The following is a 19467-nucleotide window of genomic DNA, read 5'->3' as shown; positions in this document are numbered from 1 at the left end:
ATGATGTACACTCATGATTTCATAAATACTTTAAATCAGTCAATAATTTATATAGCATAATGAAAACTATCAAAAATACCTTAAAGTAATTGTCATATTCTATTGATTTAAACAAACAGTTAAAGCCAGCCAAATCAGTAAGTAGAATAAACAAATTTGTTTGGCTGTGTTTGACCACTTTGAGCCTGTCACTTTGTCCTTTTTAAAGCAGCTGGTTTTCAGTATGAAGCCATCTGGCTCCCCTCTTGATGTTGTTCCTCCTCGACTTTTTAAGGAAGTCTTTTCTACCTTGGGTCCTTCTATTCTTACTATTATTAATAGTAGGTTAACCTCTAGTGTGGTGCCTAAAAATTTTAAACATGCTGTCGTGCAACCACTGCTGAAAAAAACAGGTCTGGACCATTCTGTTATGTCTAACTTCAGGCCTATTTCCAAGCTACCTTTTTTGTCCAAACTCTTGGAAAAAGTCATCTATACCCAACTGAAGTCCTTTCTGGACAAACATGCAATTCTGGAAGTGTTCCAGTCTGGGTTTAAAACTCACCACAGCACTGAGTCCTCTCTGTTAAGGGTTTTTAATGATATTCTTTTGACAGTGGACTCTGGTGACTGTGTACTACTTATGCTTTTGGATTTAACAGCTGCATTTGACACGATAGACCATGAGATCCTCATCTCTAGGCTGGAGCAGTGGGTGGGCATCACAGGTTCAGCTCTCCAATGGTTTAGGTCCTATCTTTCAGATAGAAGTTTTTGTGTCAGTATTGATGATTTTACTTCCACCTCTGTTGCCCTCCCCTGGGGGGTACCACAGGGCTCCATCCTGGGACCTCTTCTGTTCTCCTTGTACCTGCTGCCACTCGGCGCTATTTTTTGGAAACATGGTATTTCCTTTCATCTTTATGTAGATGACTGTCAGGTGTATTTCCCACTGAAGCGCCAAGGTCCATGTTCTGTCCAGCCCCTGCTTGATTGCCTTACTGACATAAGGAGTTGAATGGCACTAAATTTTCTAAATTTTACTGAGAACAAAACAGAAGTCATGCTATTTAGGCCCAATAGCACCAGCGGGACCCCTTGCATTGACCTTTCCACTGTGGCTCAATTTGAGAAATCCATGATCACAAATTTAGGTGTAAAAATGGACTCCACTTTTAAACTTGATAGCCATGTGAATGCATTGGTAAAATCTTGCTTTTTCCAGTTGAGGCGGCTGTCAAAAATCAAGCCTGTGTTGTCTAAGCGCAACCTTGAAACAGTGATACATGCTTTTATAACATCTCGTCTAGATTACTGTAATGCGCTTCTTTTTGGAATTAGCCAGGCCTCCATGGCTCGCCTACAGCTGTGCAAAACGCTGCTGCTCGATTTTTAACTGGCACAAGAAAGCATGAGCATGTTACCCCAATTTTGGCTTCCCTCCACTGGCTTCCAATTCGTTTTCGAATCCATTTTAAGATCCTGGTATTTGTTTTTAAATCTCTTAATGGGTGTGCTCCTCTTTATTTGTCAGAACTGCTGCACCCTTACGTACCATCTCGCTCCCTCAGGTCAGCAGACCAGATGCTTTTACGCGTTCCCAGGGCACGATGCAAACTCCGAGGTGAGCGAGCTTTTTCAGTTGCAGCCCCAAAACTCTGGAACGATTTGCCATTGCATGTTAGGCAGGCTCCTTCGCTAGCTGCCTTTAAATCCTTTTTAAAAACACATTTTTACTCTCTGGTTTTTAACCCTGTATAATATGGTGGCTATTTGTATACTTTTTATACTTTCTATTAAGAATGTCTTCAGCTCTTATGTGTTTATGTGTTGTTTTTCTTTGTACAGCACTTTGGTCAGCCTTGAGGTTGTTTTTAAAGTGCTTTATAAATAAATAAATAAATAAATAAATAAATAATTAAAATAATAAATGTCTTAAATATCTCTTATGTTGCTACTATGACAGTGGCAAAAAATATTGTGTAGTGCCCAAAGATTTTAATGAGTGTAATATAATATTAACATATTTTTCAATCAAATTCTGAAAAAAGAATATCCATTTTTAAATCTAGTAATAATGTTGATTGCAGCAAAACAAGGTAACAATGGAAAAGAGAATGTTACCTTTTTTATCTCTCTCTCTATAAAATATATATAAAATCCAATGTCTGTCTGTCTGTATGTATGTCTGCTTTTCACGTGAGAACTACTTAACAGATTTAGATCTGTTTTTTTTTCTATAATTTGCTTGAACATTCCAGTTGATTTTGCAACTTCTGTCATTGTGCTAAGTATTGTAGTTCGGTTACTGCACCGATTTATTCGCGCACATCCGAGAGACAGGCTGCAGGCCGAGGGAAGGAGGAGGCAGGACCTCAGGAGTAGGGAGTTGGGCGGGGCCATCCTCACTCATGTGCCAGCCTCCCTTCGAGTCGCTCTACCTGTCGCCATGTGTTGGAGCGTACCTTGCCTCCACTTAGCTAGCGATACCTGTTTGTTCAGCAGACATTATCATTTAGAGATTGTTAAAGAGTAACGTTTGATGTTTTTGAGAGAGAGACCACAGATATGTGTGTTTTAGAGGGTACTTGCTCATTGGCAGAGATATCACGACCACATGCTCTTCTCCCCACACGAGGGGACTCTCTCCCATCAGAGCTGAACATGATCAGATACAGTGGCAACATTTGACGTTGGAGCATACCTACGTTCCATGTGGCCAGAGAAACATTGCCAGCTTTTTACATTTTTGTCAAAGAGATCACAGCTACATTCTATCCACTAATAGCAAAACCAAAAATATTGTATATCAAAAGGCCACTGAATACAAAAACTATCAATATAAATTAATCCCAATACAGATTACAACATTTTTTTACATTTTTTTAATAATTTTTAAAATTTGTCCTGTTTCACCATTACGCAGGCAGAGCCACGAGGGACAGCTAGTAGTATACTAAATCTAAACTTTTTATCAGAGGACTGAAGAATTCTATGGAATAGGCAGACTGAGAGACGTTCAGGTAAAAAAATCTTCATGTAAGTGTAAGATAGTGTCTATGGCATTGGATTTTAAACCACAAGGGTATTAGTTCAACATTTCTCCTTTGACTCATTATGTGACAGTTAGCTGGTCACTTAACCTGGCTGTGCTCCAGTCATAAAAATTGTACTTTCAAGAAATGATAACATATCCTGATCTTATAAGTTGCTGAGTGACATTTGTATGTGAATGAAAATTAAAACAGTGTTTTTGAATATCCACAGTTGGTAACATATAAGGGAAAATATTATTCTTTTTACTGACATACGTATATCATATCTAAGATTAAATGGAAATTATTTTAATATCATATTAAAATAATAATAATAATAATAATAATAATAATAATTTATAACAAAATTACTTGATAAGTGTGAACTAAACTACATTATAACCGTGCCTAATTTGCCTAATTATATAATGTATATTATAAAGGTGCAGACAATAGTGCCAAAAGCTACCTTTAAATACTATATAAAATCATAATGATTATGTTTCCTGTTTTTGAGAATTAACAATGTTATTAACAGCAAGATTGTTTCTGTGCCCTGACCAGAGCATAAAATAGACAAAGAGCTTCAAATAATCTGTAATGCTTATTCTCCTACCTCCAGAAAAAATTCTCCCATGTGCAGAGTGAGGTCGGGAATATTGATTCTGAATGGACAAGACCTATGTTGTGAAAGCAGCTGCTAAAAGCTATGGAGTTAAGGGTGAAGCTGTCAGACTGAAGAAGGTGGCATTCAGAGAATTGTTCCCTGGCTCACTTGAAAGGTACCAACAGGCTAAGAGGACTGCTGCAAAAGTGGTCCAAAGACTCCAGTAAGGCTGCAGAGCTAGATGAGATATGACTGGAGATGCTGAAAACGCTAGACATTGATGTGATAGCATGGTTGAAGAGTCTATTCAGAGACACATGGAATTCAGGTAAAGCACCTTTGGAATGGCAGACTGGTGCGGCATTCCCCATTTCTGAGAAGCATGACCAGAGGGTGTGTTCCTTCTACAGAGGGATCACACTCCTCTGTCTTCCAGATAAGCCCTATGCAAGGGTGGTAGAGGGAAGACTCCATCTGATGGTTTAGCCAAAGGTACAGGAGAAAATATGTAGATTCTGTTCTGACCATGTGCAATGGGATTAAAAATGCTCAGAAATTAAAATATGCGAAAAAGAAATGAACTGATTTAAGGACAGCACAATGTGAACTTGGTTTTATGATTTTTTTTTTTTTTTTTGCTGTTGTGTATTTGTGATATCTAGTACTGTTATAATTGTATGTTATGGTGGTTTTGAATAATTAGACACAATTTGTGACTGCACTGATTCTTTAGTTGAAGTTCTCTGTAGAATGTGCAATCACCCCAGGTTGTCTGATAAGAACAGTCAGAAAGAGATGATGTCCAGAATAATTATTTATTGAAATTCAAATTTGTGCCACTATATTCAGGAAGTTGTTTAAACCAATTCAGATGATGATAATTATTATTATGAAATATGATAAATGAACTATGAGGATGTGTGTATACAGTATATATATGATATGTGTGCATGGTTTCCTTTTAAGGACAATGATTAAGTTTCAGAGATGTTCTTAGATGTAAGATGTGAGAAATACAACATGAAGTCTGCTGAATGATTAATTATAGACAACTTAACGAGAGGTGCCACGAGTCTGCCGTTCCTCCGAAGCTGGTTGATGCAATAACTCTGGGCAGATATCAACTTCAAGGTAAGGCAAAGGTGCCTCAGCCAATCTCTTCAGAACTATACAAAATTGACAGGTTATATTAAAAGATAATTTGCTGCACAGTAAACAGAAGCCTCTAGAGGATACTTAGGGTTATAATCAGGAAACAACTGCAGTTGAAAAGCGGATCTTTTATACATTGGATGTAATATACCTTTTAAGAATAGGATTAGGTTTATATTACACAGTGTTTCAGGGGGCATGTTTTACTTTACTGAATAAGAACAGCTGTGCTTTGATGCTTTTGATGACCGCCTTTCTCTCTTGCCATTTTCCCATGATGAAGACAACTCTGTTCAGCAGCCATACTGAGACAGGCATGTGGCTCCATTCAATATTCCAAAACACTGTGGTTTAGTAGACCTGGTCTTCTTTTAGGCACAGTTTCTGGAGGATGCATGATAGTATGATAACCGAGTATACATGTTTTGTAAATTTGGAAAACATGTGAACACGTCCCTCAGCATGTGTTGTGTGAGGTGCTGTATGTATATCGAGTAACAGGTATACTTTTGCATGCTATCCATTCCCTATATGGATGCAGTAAGAGTGCTGTACACATATTTGGTATTAAGTTGAATTTGTTAACTGTGGGTGTCAAACTCCATCAAGGCTGTGTCTTGTCACCACTGTTGTTTGTGATTTTCATAAACAGAATATCACGACACAGCCAAGGATGTGAGGGCATCCATTTCAGGAGGCTTGGAGGCACATCATTGTTTTATGCAGATGATGTTGTCCTTTTTGCCTCATCTGACTATGACCTTCAGTATACACTTGAGCTTTTTGCTGCTGTGAGAGTTGATGCTTTTTGCTATTTTGACAGTTGGAGCTGTGAGCCAATTCTGTATTTTCCAGTCACCCATGGCAGCGGATAAGGTAAGACAGTATTTTCTGTCGATTTTATATGGTGACCGGGAGAGGCCGGGATCTCAATGCTGAATGTCCTGACAAGCAATTCCAGAATGGGTAAGTGCATGAGTCTTTCAGCATTAGCACTGAACTCCCCATTGGGATGTATGTTAGAGATGTTGATCTGGATCATCTGGAATTTCTGGGGGCTGGTATAGAAAGCAGAAAAATGAGAAAGATAAAGTAATGTAGAGCAGATGGTAAACAATATGTTGATCATGATGCAGAATGAAACTTAAATTAAATAACTTGGAGGTGTCCTATCAGGTAGAAAAGAAAGGTATTCAGGGAAAACTGTCTTGTGTTGATACAAATCCCACAGATTCAAAGGAAAAGAGGCTGCCACAGCTCCATTCTTATGGTAAGTTATTGAATAAAGTGATGAAAAAGAGCCAGCTCAATGATAAGGGAAGGCGAGGGTGCCTGCCCAAGTTACAGTTAAAGTCTGGACATAGAAGAGGAGTTAAAATCGGCTCCGGAAGAGTAAAGTCCCTTCTGAATAAGGACAAGGGGTTAAAGTTCACTCAGAATAAGGGTAAGGGGTTAAAATCCTCTCAGACAGAGTTAAAGTCTCAGAGACTGTTAAAGTCCGAAGCTGCTTTAAATCCTGGGGGTCAAAGGTTGACACCAGGCTTAAAAGTAGTGAAGGAATGGGGTAATGAATACCTGGAAGAAGATAAAACGGATGATATTTCAAAGGTTATTGCCCATTTCCAGGATATTCTAGACTGGCATAAACTGAAGGTTGGCTTGGTGAACTAGAGGTTTAAGCTTGGTGAAAATAAAGGACATCCTTGGATTTCTTTTATAGCAATGGCGCAGAACATTTTTTATATACTGTTTACTAATATAACTAAAAATTAAGTTGTTTAAGAATTTATTTAGTGCTTTAGTGGATTTCACAGTTGAAATTTATTGTAATAGATACTGGGATGCACTGTAGACTACCAGTGAGTATGATTACTGCAAAGTGGCTCCTCAACATGTGGAATGTGGGTCATGGAAGTGACCTTGAGTATAGCCAGATTTTGGATTGCCCTCTTGGGGAGTTACACCTCCCAGTTTGTTGCTGTACCTAAAGTTCATAACCACAGTCCTTTTAGGCTTGTGTACCTCCACTCTGCGAGGACAACACTTTTGGGAATTCATTGAGAAGACTGGTGGTAGGGGTGCTTTTTGTAAGGAAGTGTCATAACTAAATAAAGGGACTACAGCTGTGATGTCTCAGTTATTATTACACTAGTCTAAGTTATCACTGTAGTGAGTTCTCAGAAAAACAAATATACATGAATGTAATATATATATATATATATATATACAGTATATGGGGAAATAATAAAATTAAATAGGGTAGAAAGAAATGGGTTTAAAGTAACTAAGAATTTATGTAAATTGAGAACATGTGAAAGGGGAAGTTTACCTGTGGCTGCAAGTAGGTACAAAAGCATGGCCGGTTAAAGCATCTGTTTCTTCTTTTCCTCACTTGCTGTCTAATTCCTTTCTCGGCCACTCACTCCCCTCTGCAGTGTGTGTGTGTGTGTGTGTGTGTGTGGGTGTGTGTGTGTGTGTGTGTGTGTGTGTGTGTGCTTGTGTCTGTGTATACACTGCTGCTCCTCTGATTGTTTTTAGTTAAGTGAATGTAATTTTGTGTGATACAGGTAGGACTGTTTAGACTATTGAAGTATTTTCTAGAACCATTTAAAGTACATGATGAAAACCTATGGGTATATTGTGTTCACAAAGTGAAAAATATCTATAGTCAAATTAAAAGAGCTCTGAATTCATTTAGAACAAATTTTACAGTTGGTTTTGAAAATGTATACTGGATTATTCCATGTCAAATCAACTGATTTTCCAGAAATCTCAAAAAATTCTGAAAAAAATACAAGGTGTACCCGTGTTATCCAGGAGACACTCTGTAAAATGATTTTGATGTAAGATCAATACTGTAAGATACAGCCAATTTTGTGAGTGAAGAGGGGTGTCAAATTTGACACTGCTTTATTTTTTTAATCAGTTTCAAAAGACCATATCTCAAGAAGTAAACCCTGAGCAGGCTCAATTTTTGCATACTGGTACATTTATATGAATAGTATGTAACAAAATCAAAATGTTTGGTCCAGATGACACCACTTGGTAAGAGCAGAACTTCAAAAATGGAAAAAAATATGTTGTGTTTTTGGCTTTGCTATGTTTAGGCTTTCAGAAAGCATACTGATACAGTCCGAAAAAATTGTTTCCATGTTTAGATACCTTTTCAAAAGGTTATGCACAAATAAGAAACTGCATCAGGGTTTCACCAGCAGACTTCTCAATTGTGAAAAGAATCATTTTGGGTCTAATTTTCAGAGCACATGCACTGTGGGAATGTCCAGACATTTTTAAAATTATTTTTCCTGTGTCCTACATGTCTGCGGTGGGTGGCACCCTGCCCAGGATTGGTTCCCTGCCTTGTGCCCTGTGTTGGCTGGGATTGGCTCCAGCAGACCCCCATGACCCTATGTTCGGATTCAGCGGGTTGGAAAATGGATGGATGGGTGTCCTACATGTTCCCTTCTTTCTCAAAAAACAAATCTTTCTTTTCCTATGTGAATCTTTCATTTATAGTTTTCCATTCTAAACATGCATTAAATTCACCATTTGCCATTAATGATCATTGTCAAGTTTTTCATCATTAAGGTATTTGTCGAATGGCAAAAATAAATCATCAAAGGCACATTAAACACAACACATGAACATGATTTATCATTAAATACAACACTAGTTATAATGAAATGGTGACATCTTGGTATTGCAGCAGCAGGAATGTGACCCATTTCATTTCTGTTTCAATCAAAGTGCAGAGTATAGGACATTTTTCTCTTTGAGATCAAAATGGTGCTGCCTCCCGCTGACTGTTGTATGTACACTAAGCAGTGCAATGACATGCTGTAATGGCACCCAACAAATACTGTCTCCAGTTGGCCAATGGAAAGATTGCACACGATAGTTTGGATGCATGAAACATATAAGGATGTCTGATTCTGCTTCACTCTTGTCACAAATCACACCAATCCAACAACAACAACAACATTTATTTATATAGCACATTTTCATACAAAAAGTAGCTCAAAGTGCTTTACATAATGAAGAAAAGAAAAATAAAAGACAAAATAAGAAATTAAAATAAGACAACATTAGTTAACATAGAAAAGGAGTAAGGTCCGATGTCCAGGGTGGACAGAAAAAAAAAAAAAAAAACTCCAGATGGCTGGAGAAAAAAATAAAATCTGCAGGGGTTCCAGGCCACGAGACCGCCCAGTCCCCTCTGGGCATTCTACCTAACATAAATGAAATAGTCCTCTTTGTAGTTAGGGTTCTCACAGAGTCACTTGATGCTGATGGTCATACAGACTTCTGGCTTTTAATCCATCCATCATTGTTGGAACATCACGGTGCTTTTGAGTAAAAGGACACCGGAAAAGGAAACAGAAGAGAGAGTAGGGGTTAGTACAGATTTTAAAGCCACATGAATAGTTATTATAATGAATTGGATATACAGAGTATCAGGATTTAAATTACAGTGAAGTTATGAGAAGGCCATGTTAAAATAATGTGTTTTCAGCAGTTTTTTAAATTGAATTCCTATTGGCAGGCTATTCCAGATTTTAGGTGCATAACAGCAGAAGGCCGCCTCACCACTTCTTTTAAGTTTTGCTCTTGGAATTGTAAGGAGACACTCATTTGAGGATCTGAAGTTACGATTTGGAATATAAGGTGTCAGACATTCTGATATATAAGATGGGGCAAGATTATTTAAGGCTTTATAAACCATAAGCAGAATTTTAAAGTCAATCCTGAATGACACAGATAACCAGTGTAGCGACATCAAAACTGGAGAAATGTGCTCGGATTTTCTTTTCCTGGTTAGGATTCTAGCAGCTGCATTCTGCACTAGTTGCAAACGATTTATGTCTTTTTTAGGTGGTCTGAGAGGAGTGCGTTACAGTAATCTAGTCGACTGAAAACAAAAGCGCGAACTAATTTCTCAGCATCTTTCAATGATATGAGAGTCTAACTTTTGCTATGTTTCTTAAGTGAAAAAATGCTGTCCTAGTGATCTGATTAATATGTGATTTAAAATTTAGATTACAGTCAACAGTTACCCCTAAGGTTTTTACCTCCGTTTGACTTTTAATCCTAATGTATCCAGTTTATTTCTAATAGCCTCATTGAATCCAACATTTTTCATCATAAACGCACACAACATAGTCTCCAATAGGACACTGGTCTAATGTGAGGGATGCATCTGATCCATCAGGAGTGTGATCATGATAGGGCAGAATCTCAGCTGCTACTTCAGTGGTGAATATTCAGACAGTCAATTGACTGTCTTCATCAGACACCCAGCTGACTTTGAGTTTTTCCATCTTCTGTAGGGATGTAACAGTGGTATTCTTGAGTACCAGGTATTCTTTTAGCCATGACAAATTGCAATTGCATTCTCTGTTCAGCAACATGAGACAGGACATCGTCATTTGATATGAAAAAAATGATATGAAAAAAAGTTTCACATTTTTATAACTTACTGATTGAAAACTCAATGATTACCATTATTGACACATTACACATTCAGCCTATGTTTAGGATGGAAAATAAAAATGAAACATTTGTGTGTGTCAATGTAGAATAAATGAAAAATATTTTAATATTTATCTGCACATTTCTACATGCCATTAGGGTGCTCTAAAAATGAAATACAAAATGATTTTTTTGTATTTCAGAGGTCTGCTATTCAAACCCTGATACAGTTACTTTTCTGTTTATTGCTTTTTCAGAAACGGTGGTGCAGTGGTAGCGCTGATGCCTTGCAGTTAGGAGACCTGGGTTCGCTTCCCAGGTCTTCCCTGCGTGGAGTTTGCATGTTCTCCCCATGTCTGCATGGGTTTCCTCTGGGTGCTCTGGTTTCCTCCCACAGTCCAAAGACATGCAGGTTAGGTGCATTGGCAATCCTAAATTGTCCCCAGTATGTGCTTGGTGTGTGGGTGTGTGTGTGTGTGTGCTCTGCGGTGGTTTGGCGCCCTGCCCGGGATTTGTTCCTGCCTTGCACCCTGTGTTGGCTTGGATTGGCTCCAGCAGACCCCCGTGACCCTGTGTTAGGATATAGCAGGTTGGATGATGACTGACTGGCTTTTTCAAAAAGCCTATATAGTTATCTGAATAAGGAAAAAAATCAAAGGTCTGTATTGGTTACAAATATGTGTTTCTGAAGCCTAAACATACAGTAGCTAAGCCAAAAACTCAAATTAAATTTTAGTCAGTTTTAAGGGGCTGCTTTGACCATGCAGGGTCATTTGGACCAAATGTTTTAATTTCATCACATACTATACCAATTGATGTACCAGTATGCAAAGTCTGAGCCTGCTTGTTGGTTTAGTTCTTGAGCTATGTGAAATTTGATGACAAAATGAGGCTGGATAAAACTGACACCACCATCACCCCCTATGAGTAAACTGGCTATATTTTGGAAAGTATTGATCTTACATCAATAAAATTTACAGAGTGTCTCCTGACTAACATGGGTGCACCTAGTAATTTTTCCAGAATTTTTAGAGACTGAATTGTGTGGCCCATTGGTTGATTTCACATGGAATGACCCTACTATTTGGTGAAATAAAAGCATCTTCAGGATTGTTTTATATAACATTTTTTATGAATTAATGGCATCTTCTTATACTGCTGTAGTTAAGCTGTGTGAGAAGATGTTCTTTTGATAACTATAAAGTACACAAGTCAAATATTCTCTAAAGAAAAGTTGTTCTGCAGTTTGTGGAATGTGTGTGTATATGTACATGTGTGCTTATGCATAAAGTGTGCATAGGAAGCATGCCTACTTAACCCAATTGGGATGAAAGTATTTGAATATATTATGTTGATGTTAAAGTGATAAAGTATATAACTTAAGAGGAAGGAAAGTAATTAGGAAATTAAATAAAATGATATGCTATATTAACCTGATAAATTTTCCTAACTGCAATTTAACCATTTTAGTGCAGGCTACAGGGTGAATGGTAAATGGGAATGTATGGCGACATGGTGGTCAGTACTGCAACTTTGCAACAAAGAGACCAAAGGTCTCATAAAGTTAAGGTTTGTTCATTATATCTTATGAAAGACAAAAATTATATAAAAAATCTATATCAACTGATTTCTTATTCCTTTTTGTTACATTAAATTTTACAGACGACCAAACCTGATGAGTTGCACATCAGTTTTGGTCACCCTTTATTTTCAGTTCAAAAAAAACAAAATTAAAGTGGATGTTTGTTGTTTGTATGTTATGCAGCAGCACAAAACTCTTTTAAAACATGTATCAATTGATTTCATATTTCATGTTGATACATTAAATTATAGGGGGACTAAATCTACCTACCCGTCAGTTAATAACCACAGTAAATTGTTTAACTCTGGCTTTCTATTCCTCATTTGTAGAAAATATAAAAGGGTTTACACTTCTGTCAGAGTCTATGTCCTTCATGTTTAAAGTGTAAATCGTCTGTCTGTGTATCTGAACCACACATAATTCAGGTAAGTGCCATTTCAGTTAATCAAGATAACTGAGTTAGAATGTGTGCACATAAACATTTACAAATGTAATTAAGATTAAAGACATGTCAGTACAGATTTGGTTTTCTTGCTTTATTAGAATAAAGAAGTGACTTTTTCAGTAATGTCACTTTTCCTCTGTTATCGACATCTATAATGTTTTTCGGGTGCAGGTTTGCAACAAAAGGAGAGTGGATGAATATTGTCAGATTCAGATCCCCTACTGTATATTGACATGACATATATTGTATTTAATAATACTGTACTTCGTGCCTCGTAGGGGTTAACCCTTAATATCTAAAAAGCCCAAAACAGTTCAAAATATTGACATATATATGGGAAAACTATTGTGAGAAATGATGAGGCATTTTAATGATCATGTTTTAATAGCTATCTTTAAAAAACGTCAGGTACTAATGGTATATGAAGAACAGACGTATACACTGACAACTGATCAGAGTTCAATTCAAGATATCCCAGGTTAATCGTCCCGTTCCCCAATACTAGCTATCGTTTATACCTGGAAGGATTCATCCCAAACGCCTGAGAACTAAGTCGCAGAGACAAAAAAAAACATAGAAAAAGCTGTAAAATAATCGTATAGCTTTTATTTAAAAAGGCACCTCAAGAATCGAGCGTTGTAGTTGTCACCTGTGTGTGAATCGCAGAAGCCAGCGTTGTCGCGGGTTACTTGCTATGGGCTGAGGGCTAATGAATTTGGAGATTGGACCTTGCAACGATCCGTAAAGAAAGAGTGTGGTCTAGCGTTGATTTATGTGCAAGCTCCAATCACGAAACGTCACTGATTTTATGGGGGAAGGGGAACTGAATTGGATTCAACACCTGTGTATCAATACATATATAAGTTTATCATTTCATGCCTCTACCAGTGATATTAAGGGCTTGATGTGTAATGACGATATCGGTGTCCCGTGGAATTTAATGCCTCGGGTGCCATTATTTAACACGCCAGTCCTGCTGTCTGTTATACATTTTGGCTTTTAAGACTTGATCAACAATGCCACCACCCCAACCCTGACCTGTTATTTCAGATAGCTCTTGAGCTATTTTGGTCTGGAGCCAGGGCTGTCTTCTAACAAAAATGTAAAATCTGTACTGTAAAATTTTAATTTTACCATTTCACGTTTCAGAATGGCATATTGGCTCGGTTACCTCTACCACCTTACAGTTTGACAGCCCAGGGTTTTAAACATTACCGAATGTGTGAGTGCACACATTATTTCTTCAGGTACGCTTTCTTTTTCCTTCCGCATCCCATTTCTAGGTGCTGTAGGTGAACTGACACCTTTAATTTTGCTCAGTATGCGCGACTCATGGTGGCGGTTTTTGCTTTGCCTGCAATGCTGCCAAGATAGGCTCTGATTTCTGTAACTCTGGTCTGGATTAACCGGGTCAAATTATTAATAGATTATTATATTCTCATAAGGGAAATGACCTACTGTTTTGACTAATACACACACTGTTTCTATTTTTACATTGTATTAACAGGGTGCTATAAAAAGAACTTTTACTTTCTAAAATGTTCTTTGATAAACCTGTAATTCTGTTGTAGTTTTTAGCATTCATATTTAATTATATTACAAAAACACACAAAAATACATGCAAACACATTGAATTAATACTTTTTAAAATACAATACACTAAAACAGGTCAAAAGCATCTTTCTCTTGATTTTTGCTCATCTGTACGGCACTTGCGACCTTCGCGCAGCCACAGAGACTCAAATACAATTTACGAAAAAAAGTTTAGGGGCCGTGTTGGCTGAATCTCTAACTATGGCGTGACTTGCTGACTCTGCCTTCCCATGATGACGTCAGCACGTTAAGTGCGTCTCATGGTGTTTATTAAGTTGCCGTTAAGCAGTGTGGTTTTACATCTTATAGAGCTCTCAGCAGTTGAGGTATACGGCGATAATGGCAAACTATCAGAAACCAGCCGATAAAACTCTCCAGACACTAAAGGACACAGCTAATAAGCTTAGGATTAATTCCATCAAGGCTACATGCGCTTCCAATTCTGGGTAAATAGATTTTTTTTTAAAAATCCAAAGCTCAATAGAGTTTGCCTTAGTCTTTATTTACAAATAGAAGAAATAATGGCAAAAGTGATGCGACTATTTGGTGCCCAGTTGCGAATTTTTAAAGCTCACGATTTCTATCGGATGTCTAGTGTTTGTAAGGTTTTTTTTTCCGTTTGAATATCCTCTGAAGAATGTAATCTTACAGTCTTAGTTGTGAATGTTACCATTTGGGTTGTTTTAAATTGAACTCATTTCATTCATTGATCTAAATCCTTAATTTCTCATCCCAGTGAAGCAACGCTACTTGGTTTCAAAAAAACTGTTGAACTAAATTAATTTGGTGTGCTAAAGGTTCTTATTGATTTGAGTTTTTGCACGCTTGTTTAGCACGTGTGCAGATGGGTGGGTCTAATGAATTTTGATAACCCCTTTTTTTCTTTTGAGGGCTAGGTGGCTTACAACGACAACTATGTTTCTGACTATATATTAAACACTCTGGCACCTTTTTATTCTGTTTTAACTGTTTGTGCTGTTACCAATGTGTTTTGTACGATCTGCGTCCTATGCTGTTTTTTCGAGATGTGCAGAATGACGTGTAATTGAAATGGGCATTTTACATGGTCTCGGGTTAAGCGTAACAGCCTCTTCAAAGTACAAAAAAAAAAAACGGAACATATCTGGGGGCCTGGGTTACTGCCCAAAATTACCTCCGTGAAAAAGCGAGATGCGACAGGTTATACGGGAGGCATCAAATGAAACGCATACAGCGTCGAAGCACAAAGAATTGTGGGAAATCGAGGTACAAAGCCCCGCCCATTGACCCGCGCTATTTGCATGTTGAAAGCTTGAACATGCAAAGTAGAAACGCGTTTCACTTTTAATTTTTGCAACTTCATTGATGTTCATACTGAAAAGGAAATGGCAAGTGGGGTTATTTCATTTTGATCTTTGCAGCATTCTTGCGTGTAGACTTGAAAATGAAATTGCAAAAGAGGTTGCATTTTCTTTTTTTTTTGCAGAATATACCTCCTATAAGGTAATTTCCACAACGTCAGTCGCAAAATCGCCTTTGAGTCGGATAACCCTCCCACAATCTTAAACATTATGTAACGGGGCCCAAATCATAACCACAGTGTAATACGATGGGTGTTTCGTGAATTACACTCTTGTTGGCAAAAGCAGATAGGTAAGGGCGGGATTTCATTTTTCTAGCCAATCGAAGTACTCAATACAATTCAACCAATCCAGAGACAAATCTCATTCCCCACCTCCTTACTGACAAAGCGCGTAGTTTTACTCCATGATTCGGAATTAACAATAAATATGGCATTTTCCCCGCCGGTTTGTCGTAGGTGTTGTATCCAGTTCAGTCCTCCCTGCCCAAAAGGCAAAAATACCAGTTAAAATCGGTGAACTTTTAACGATAAGTGCTTCAACAGACATCAATTGTAAAAGTTTTTCTACATATATTGCAAGGTTGAAATTCTGTTTCTTAAAAAAAACAAAAAAAAACAATTGGATTATTCGCCGTTACTAACGCTACTCCCCCGTAAAGGAATCCGCAAGGACTCACATTTCTGTGGCTCATTCGCTTATGACAATTGCAAGTACAATACTCGGTCGTGTGGAAGTCAGAATATGAACAAAGAATCAATGTGCCATTATACATAAAATTTACAGCTTTTTCAAATTTTTTTTTGTTCGGTATCATTGCTCTCAGGCGAAAAGCACGCATCATTCCAAGTACAGACGATCGCTAGTGGAGGGGGACATGGCGGTTCAATTGTGATGCAATTGTCACTTGTGAGTGAGCTGCAGAAAGGTCATTCTCCCGGGTTCTTTGCTGCAGGTGGAGCATACTTCAAGGCAGTTTTTTTGGAGACTAGACTCTGGACCCTGCAATATGTAGAGAAATGAGTGGTCTAGTATTTCTGTGAAAGCCCAGATAGTGAAAGTTGACCTTTTTGAGGTTTGACATTTTTGCGGGGGGAACAAGGGCGACTGAATTGGATACAACACTTGTGGCACATCAGTCAAAAACAGCCATATCTTTAGTAAATTAAAGTCGAGGATAAGAAGAGAGCAACTGCCTGTGGCCACCACCTGCACCACCATTCCATTTTTGGGGTTGGTTTGCTGTTGCCTCTCCAATGCACCTGTTGTCCCCTTTTCATTTGCACCAAAGCAGGTGAAGTTGATTTGCAGTCATTTATGCTTGATAACAGGATACCCTGAAGCTTAATTGGCTTGGTGTTGGACTGTGGTGATTGCATGTTTCCTTATTTGTTTTGAGGTGTGTGTGTGTGTGTATGTATTAGTGCTGGGTGGTATACCAGTTCATACCAAATTATTTTTGTTATGATATGGATTTTTCTTATTCCGCAACACCAGTTTAAATAGCCTAAACAACGTTTGGAATGTGGCACAGCTGGAAACTGTTTGGGGGGGGGGGGGGCTTTTTCACTGCTGCACCGCTAAACACACATGCAACGGAGTAGATATGTTAGTGGAGGTATTGAACGGTGAACATGGACAGAGAACATTCCGAAAATTAAGCTGTAGCAGACAAAGTTGAACATGATGACACAGAGGAACTCTTGCCGAAAAAAGGAGTCGTGTCTGGAGATACTTTTGTTTTAAAAGGTCTGACGTGGACCATTATGTTCTAATGTGTGAATACTGTTTCTATACTACTGGATAATGCTGCAAGCCAAGTTGTAATTGTTTTGGGTTATTTTTTTATTTTTATTTTTTTTTTCCCCTTTCTTTACTGTGTAATGTACCTGGGTGCTATATAATAGTGTGACGACATGTTGACTTGATTCTCGACATTTCTGCTTTATTCTTGTTGTTTGTAGAGATTAGTCGACATGTTGACTTTATTCTCGTAATTTGTGATTAAAGTAGAACATCGTAAAATAAACTTCATCTTAAAATGAATATTTAATTTAATAGATTTTCTCAAACCCCGGCATAAGGTATGTAGCACATTGAATGCTTTTAAGTGTTCACCGAGCCATGTTAATCGCTACATTCTTCTTAAACTGACTTCCTCTTGCTCTAAGAGGAGGCGCAGGCAGAGATCACCACACTGAAATTAATGATATTCCTGCTCTCTGAACATTCAGAATGCTAAGATAAATAATTTTCTTTTTCTTGATGAAATCCATTAAAGCATGTGGCACAGTGGCGTGGAGGTTGCTCTTCTGCCTCGCGGCCAGGGGGTCCCGGGTGTTCCCTGCCTTAAATTTGCATGTTTTTCTGGTGGGTTTACTCTGCGTGCTTGTTTCCTTTCAAAGTCATGTAGGATGTGGGGTTTTGTTATGCTATATTGACCCTGCTGGTGTATGTATTGCTCGTATTCACCCTGCGATGTGCTGGCGCCCCATTCAGGATTTGCTTGTGCTTCGCACACAATGCTTGCTGGGATGGTTGCAACCCTGAATGGATGGCATAATTAGAAAAAAAAAAAAAAAAAAAAAAATCTTCATTTAATGTTCTGAACACTTTGGGGTCCAAGTTTATAACCAGTTTTAATTTCACAAAGAAGTTTATCATGTGGTGATTGGTTAGGTGGAGAAAAAGGAAGGATAGGAGCTGAGGGTTTGGTATGTCAGATGGCACGCATGCAATAAAGAGGGCCCACTCAGAAGAACATCCATTGAATTCTGTGTTCGTGTCTCTGACCACCAGATCACGAACCCAGCATTTACACAATATTTAAGTTAAACCTGTGCGATACCCATTCATACATCGTTTTTTTGGAGCCACATCACACCTGCCATAAAGTTCTCTACACTGAACGTACACCTGGGGACCCCTTACTGTGAGGGAGCAGCATTGCCGCCACACTACCGTGCATGTTTAATACCTGCTTTAATGCATTTCATCATGGAAATATCAAGTATTTATCTTAGCACTCTATAAAGTCCCCATACTTTTTTTCTACCCTTTCTCAAAAAAAAAAAAAAATTTGTACTAACAACTTGGTATTTTCTTCTAGCATGGTTTTGTGTACAACTTGGTCAGCGGTAACTTGTTTAATGACAGTAGATTTAATCCTAGCCTTAAAGACTGAAGAACAGTCGTAGACTACTAAGCACTGTTGTAAGTTGCTCTGGATAAGAGCGTCTGCTAAATGTTGTAAATGTATAAATTTTCAGAGAGCAGGAATGTATTCTGTAAGGCGATCGCTGCCTGCGCCTTCTCTTAATGCAAGAGGAAGTCGGTTAACACTAGAATTACCAAAGCTTACGAGAAAACTTAAATCCGGCCCACCTTAAATCCACTCGCATGTCTCCAGTCAGTGTCTTTTGTCTTGTAAATGTGTTGATAATCCCAAGCAGCAAGCAGCCTGCTATACCATTCCCCCAAACTAAACTTAATCCTAAAAAAAAATATCAATGTTTAGTGGATTTTCTCAAACCCCGTCATAAGTTAATGTAGCACATTAAATGCTTTGTGTTAAGTGCTCCCCAACCCAGTTGTTAATCACTACGTGCCCCTTAACAATAGAATTGCCAAAGTTTACAAGAAAACTTGTAAATCCGGCCCACCTTAAAACCACTCGCACGTCTCCATTCAGTGTCTTGTCTTGTAAATGTGTCAATAATCCCAAGCATCCTGCTATACCGACCCATCCCCCCCCAACCCCCCCCGGAGAAACTGCAGAAACCTCTTCCAACTGAAGCCTCATTTATCGGTGAGTCAGGTACCCAGGCTAAAAAAAATATATTGCTATTCGGAACACATGCATTTCTTGTCTACAAAATCTGTGTAAGTGTAGGATGACAGGAAACGCTGAACACATTCCTAAAAGACAAACTTTTTTTCATGTTTTAGTACCAACAACAAAATTTTGACATGAAGTGTATAATGTGTGAAGACAGAAGTCCAAATATCAAATAAGCACTTTCACAAAAGATACAAGTATAACAGAACAAATGTGCTTTTTTTCCCCCCCCCCAAGACTATAACCGAAGAAAAAGAAATCCGGTTAGTGTTGCTGGTTATCCTGACTTCTTGGGTAGTAGAGCGGTTAGAGCTGCTGACTTCTATTCTGAAGGTCCTTGGTTTGAGTCGTAACGTGTCCCAAAATAAATGTTTTGAGTAGTGAGTTGTTCTTGTTACTATTATACAATAAAAGCATACTTTTGATT

At 38.1% G+C, this 19467-nt stretch overlaps 1 protein-coding gene across 1 annotated transcript in view; it reads left to right on the top strand.

The window, feature by feature from the left end:
- Positions 1–14142: 14142 nt before the first annotated feature.
- The window catches only part of LOC114660745 (transketolase-like protein 2), a 140638-nt gene continuing 135313 nt past the window's right edge, over positions 14143–19467 (top strand). The window contains exon 1 of the mRNA XM_051933546.1: positions 14143–14308. Within this exon, the coding sequence (XP_051789506.1) occupies positions 14202–14308 (107 nt within the window). The 5' untranslated portion in view covers positions 14143–14201. The remainder of the gene's footprint in view (positions 14309–19467) is intronic.

The sequence above is a fragment of the Erpetoichthys calabaricus genome, chromosome 11 (genome assembly GCF_900747795.2).
Source record: "Erpetoichthys calabaricus chromosome 11, fErpCal1.3, whole genome shotgun sequence".
NCBI lineage: Eukaryota > Metazoa > Chordata > Cladistia > Polypteriformes > Polypteridae > Erpetoichthys > Erpetoichthys calabaricus.
The sequence above is the reverse complement of the archived record's forward strand: the minus strand, read 5'-3'. Positions and strand labels throughout refer to the sequence as shown.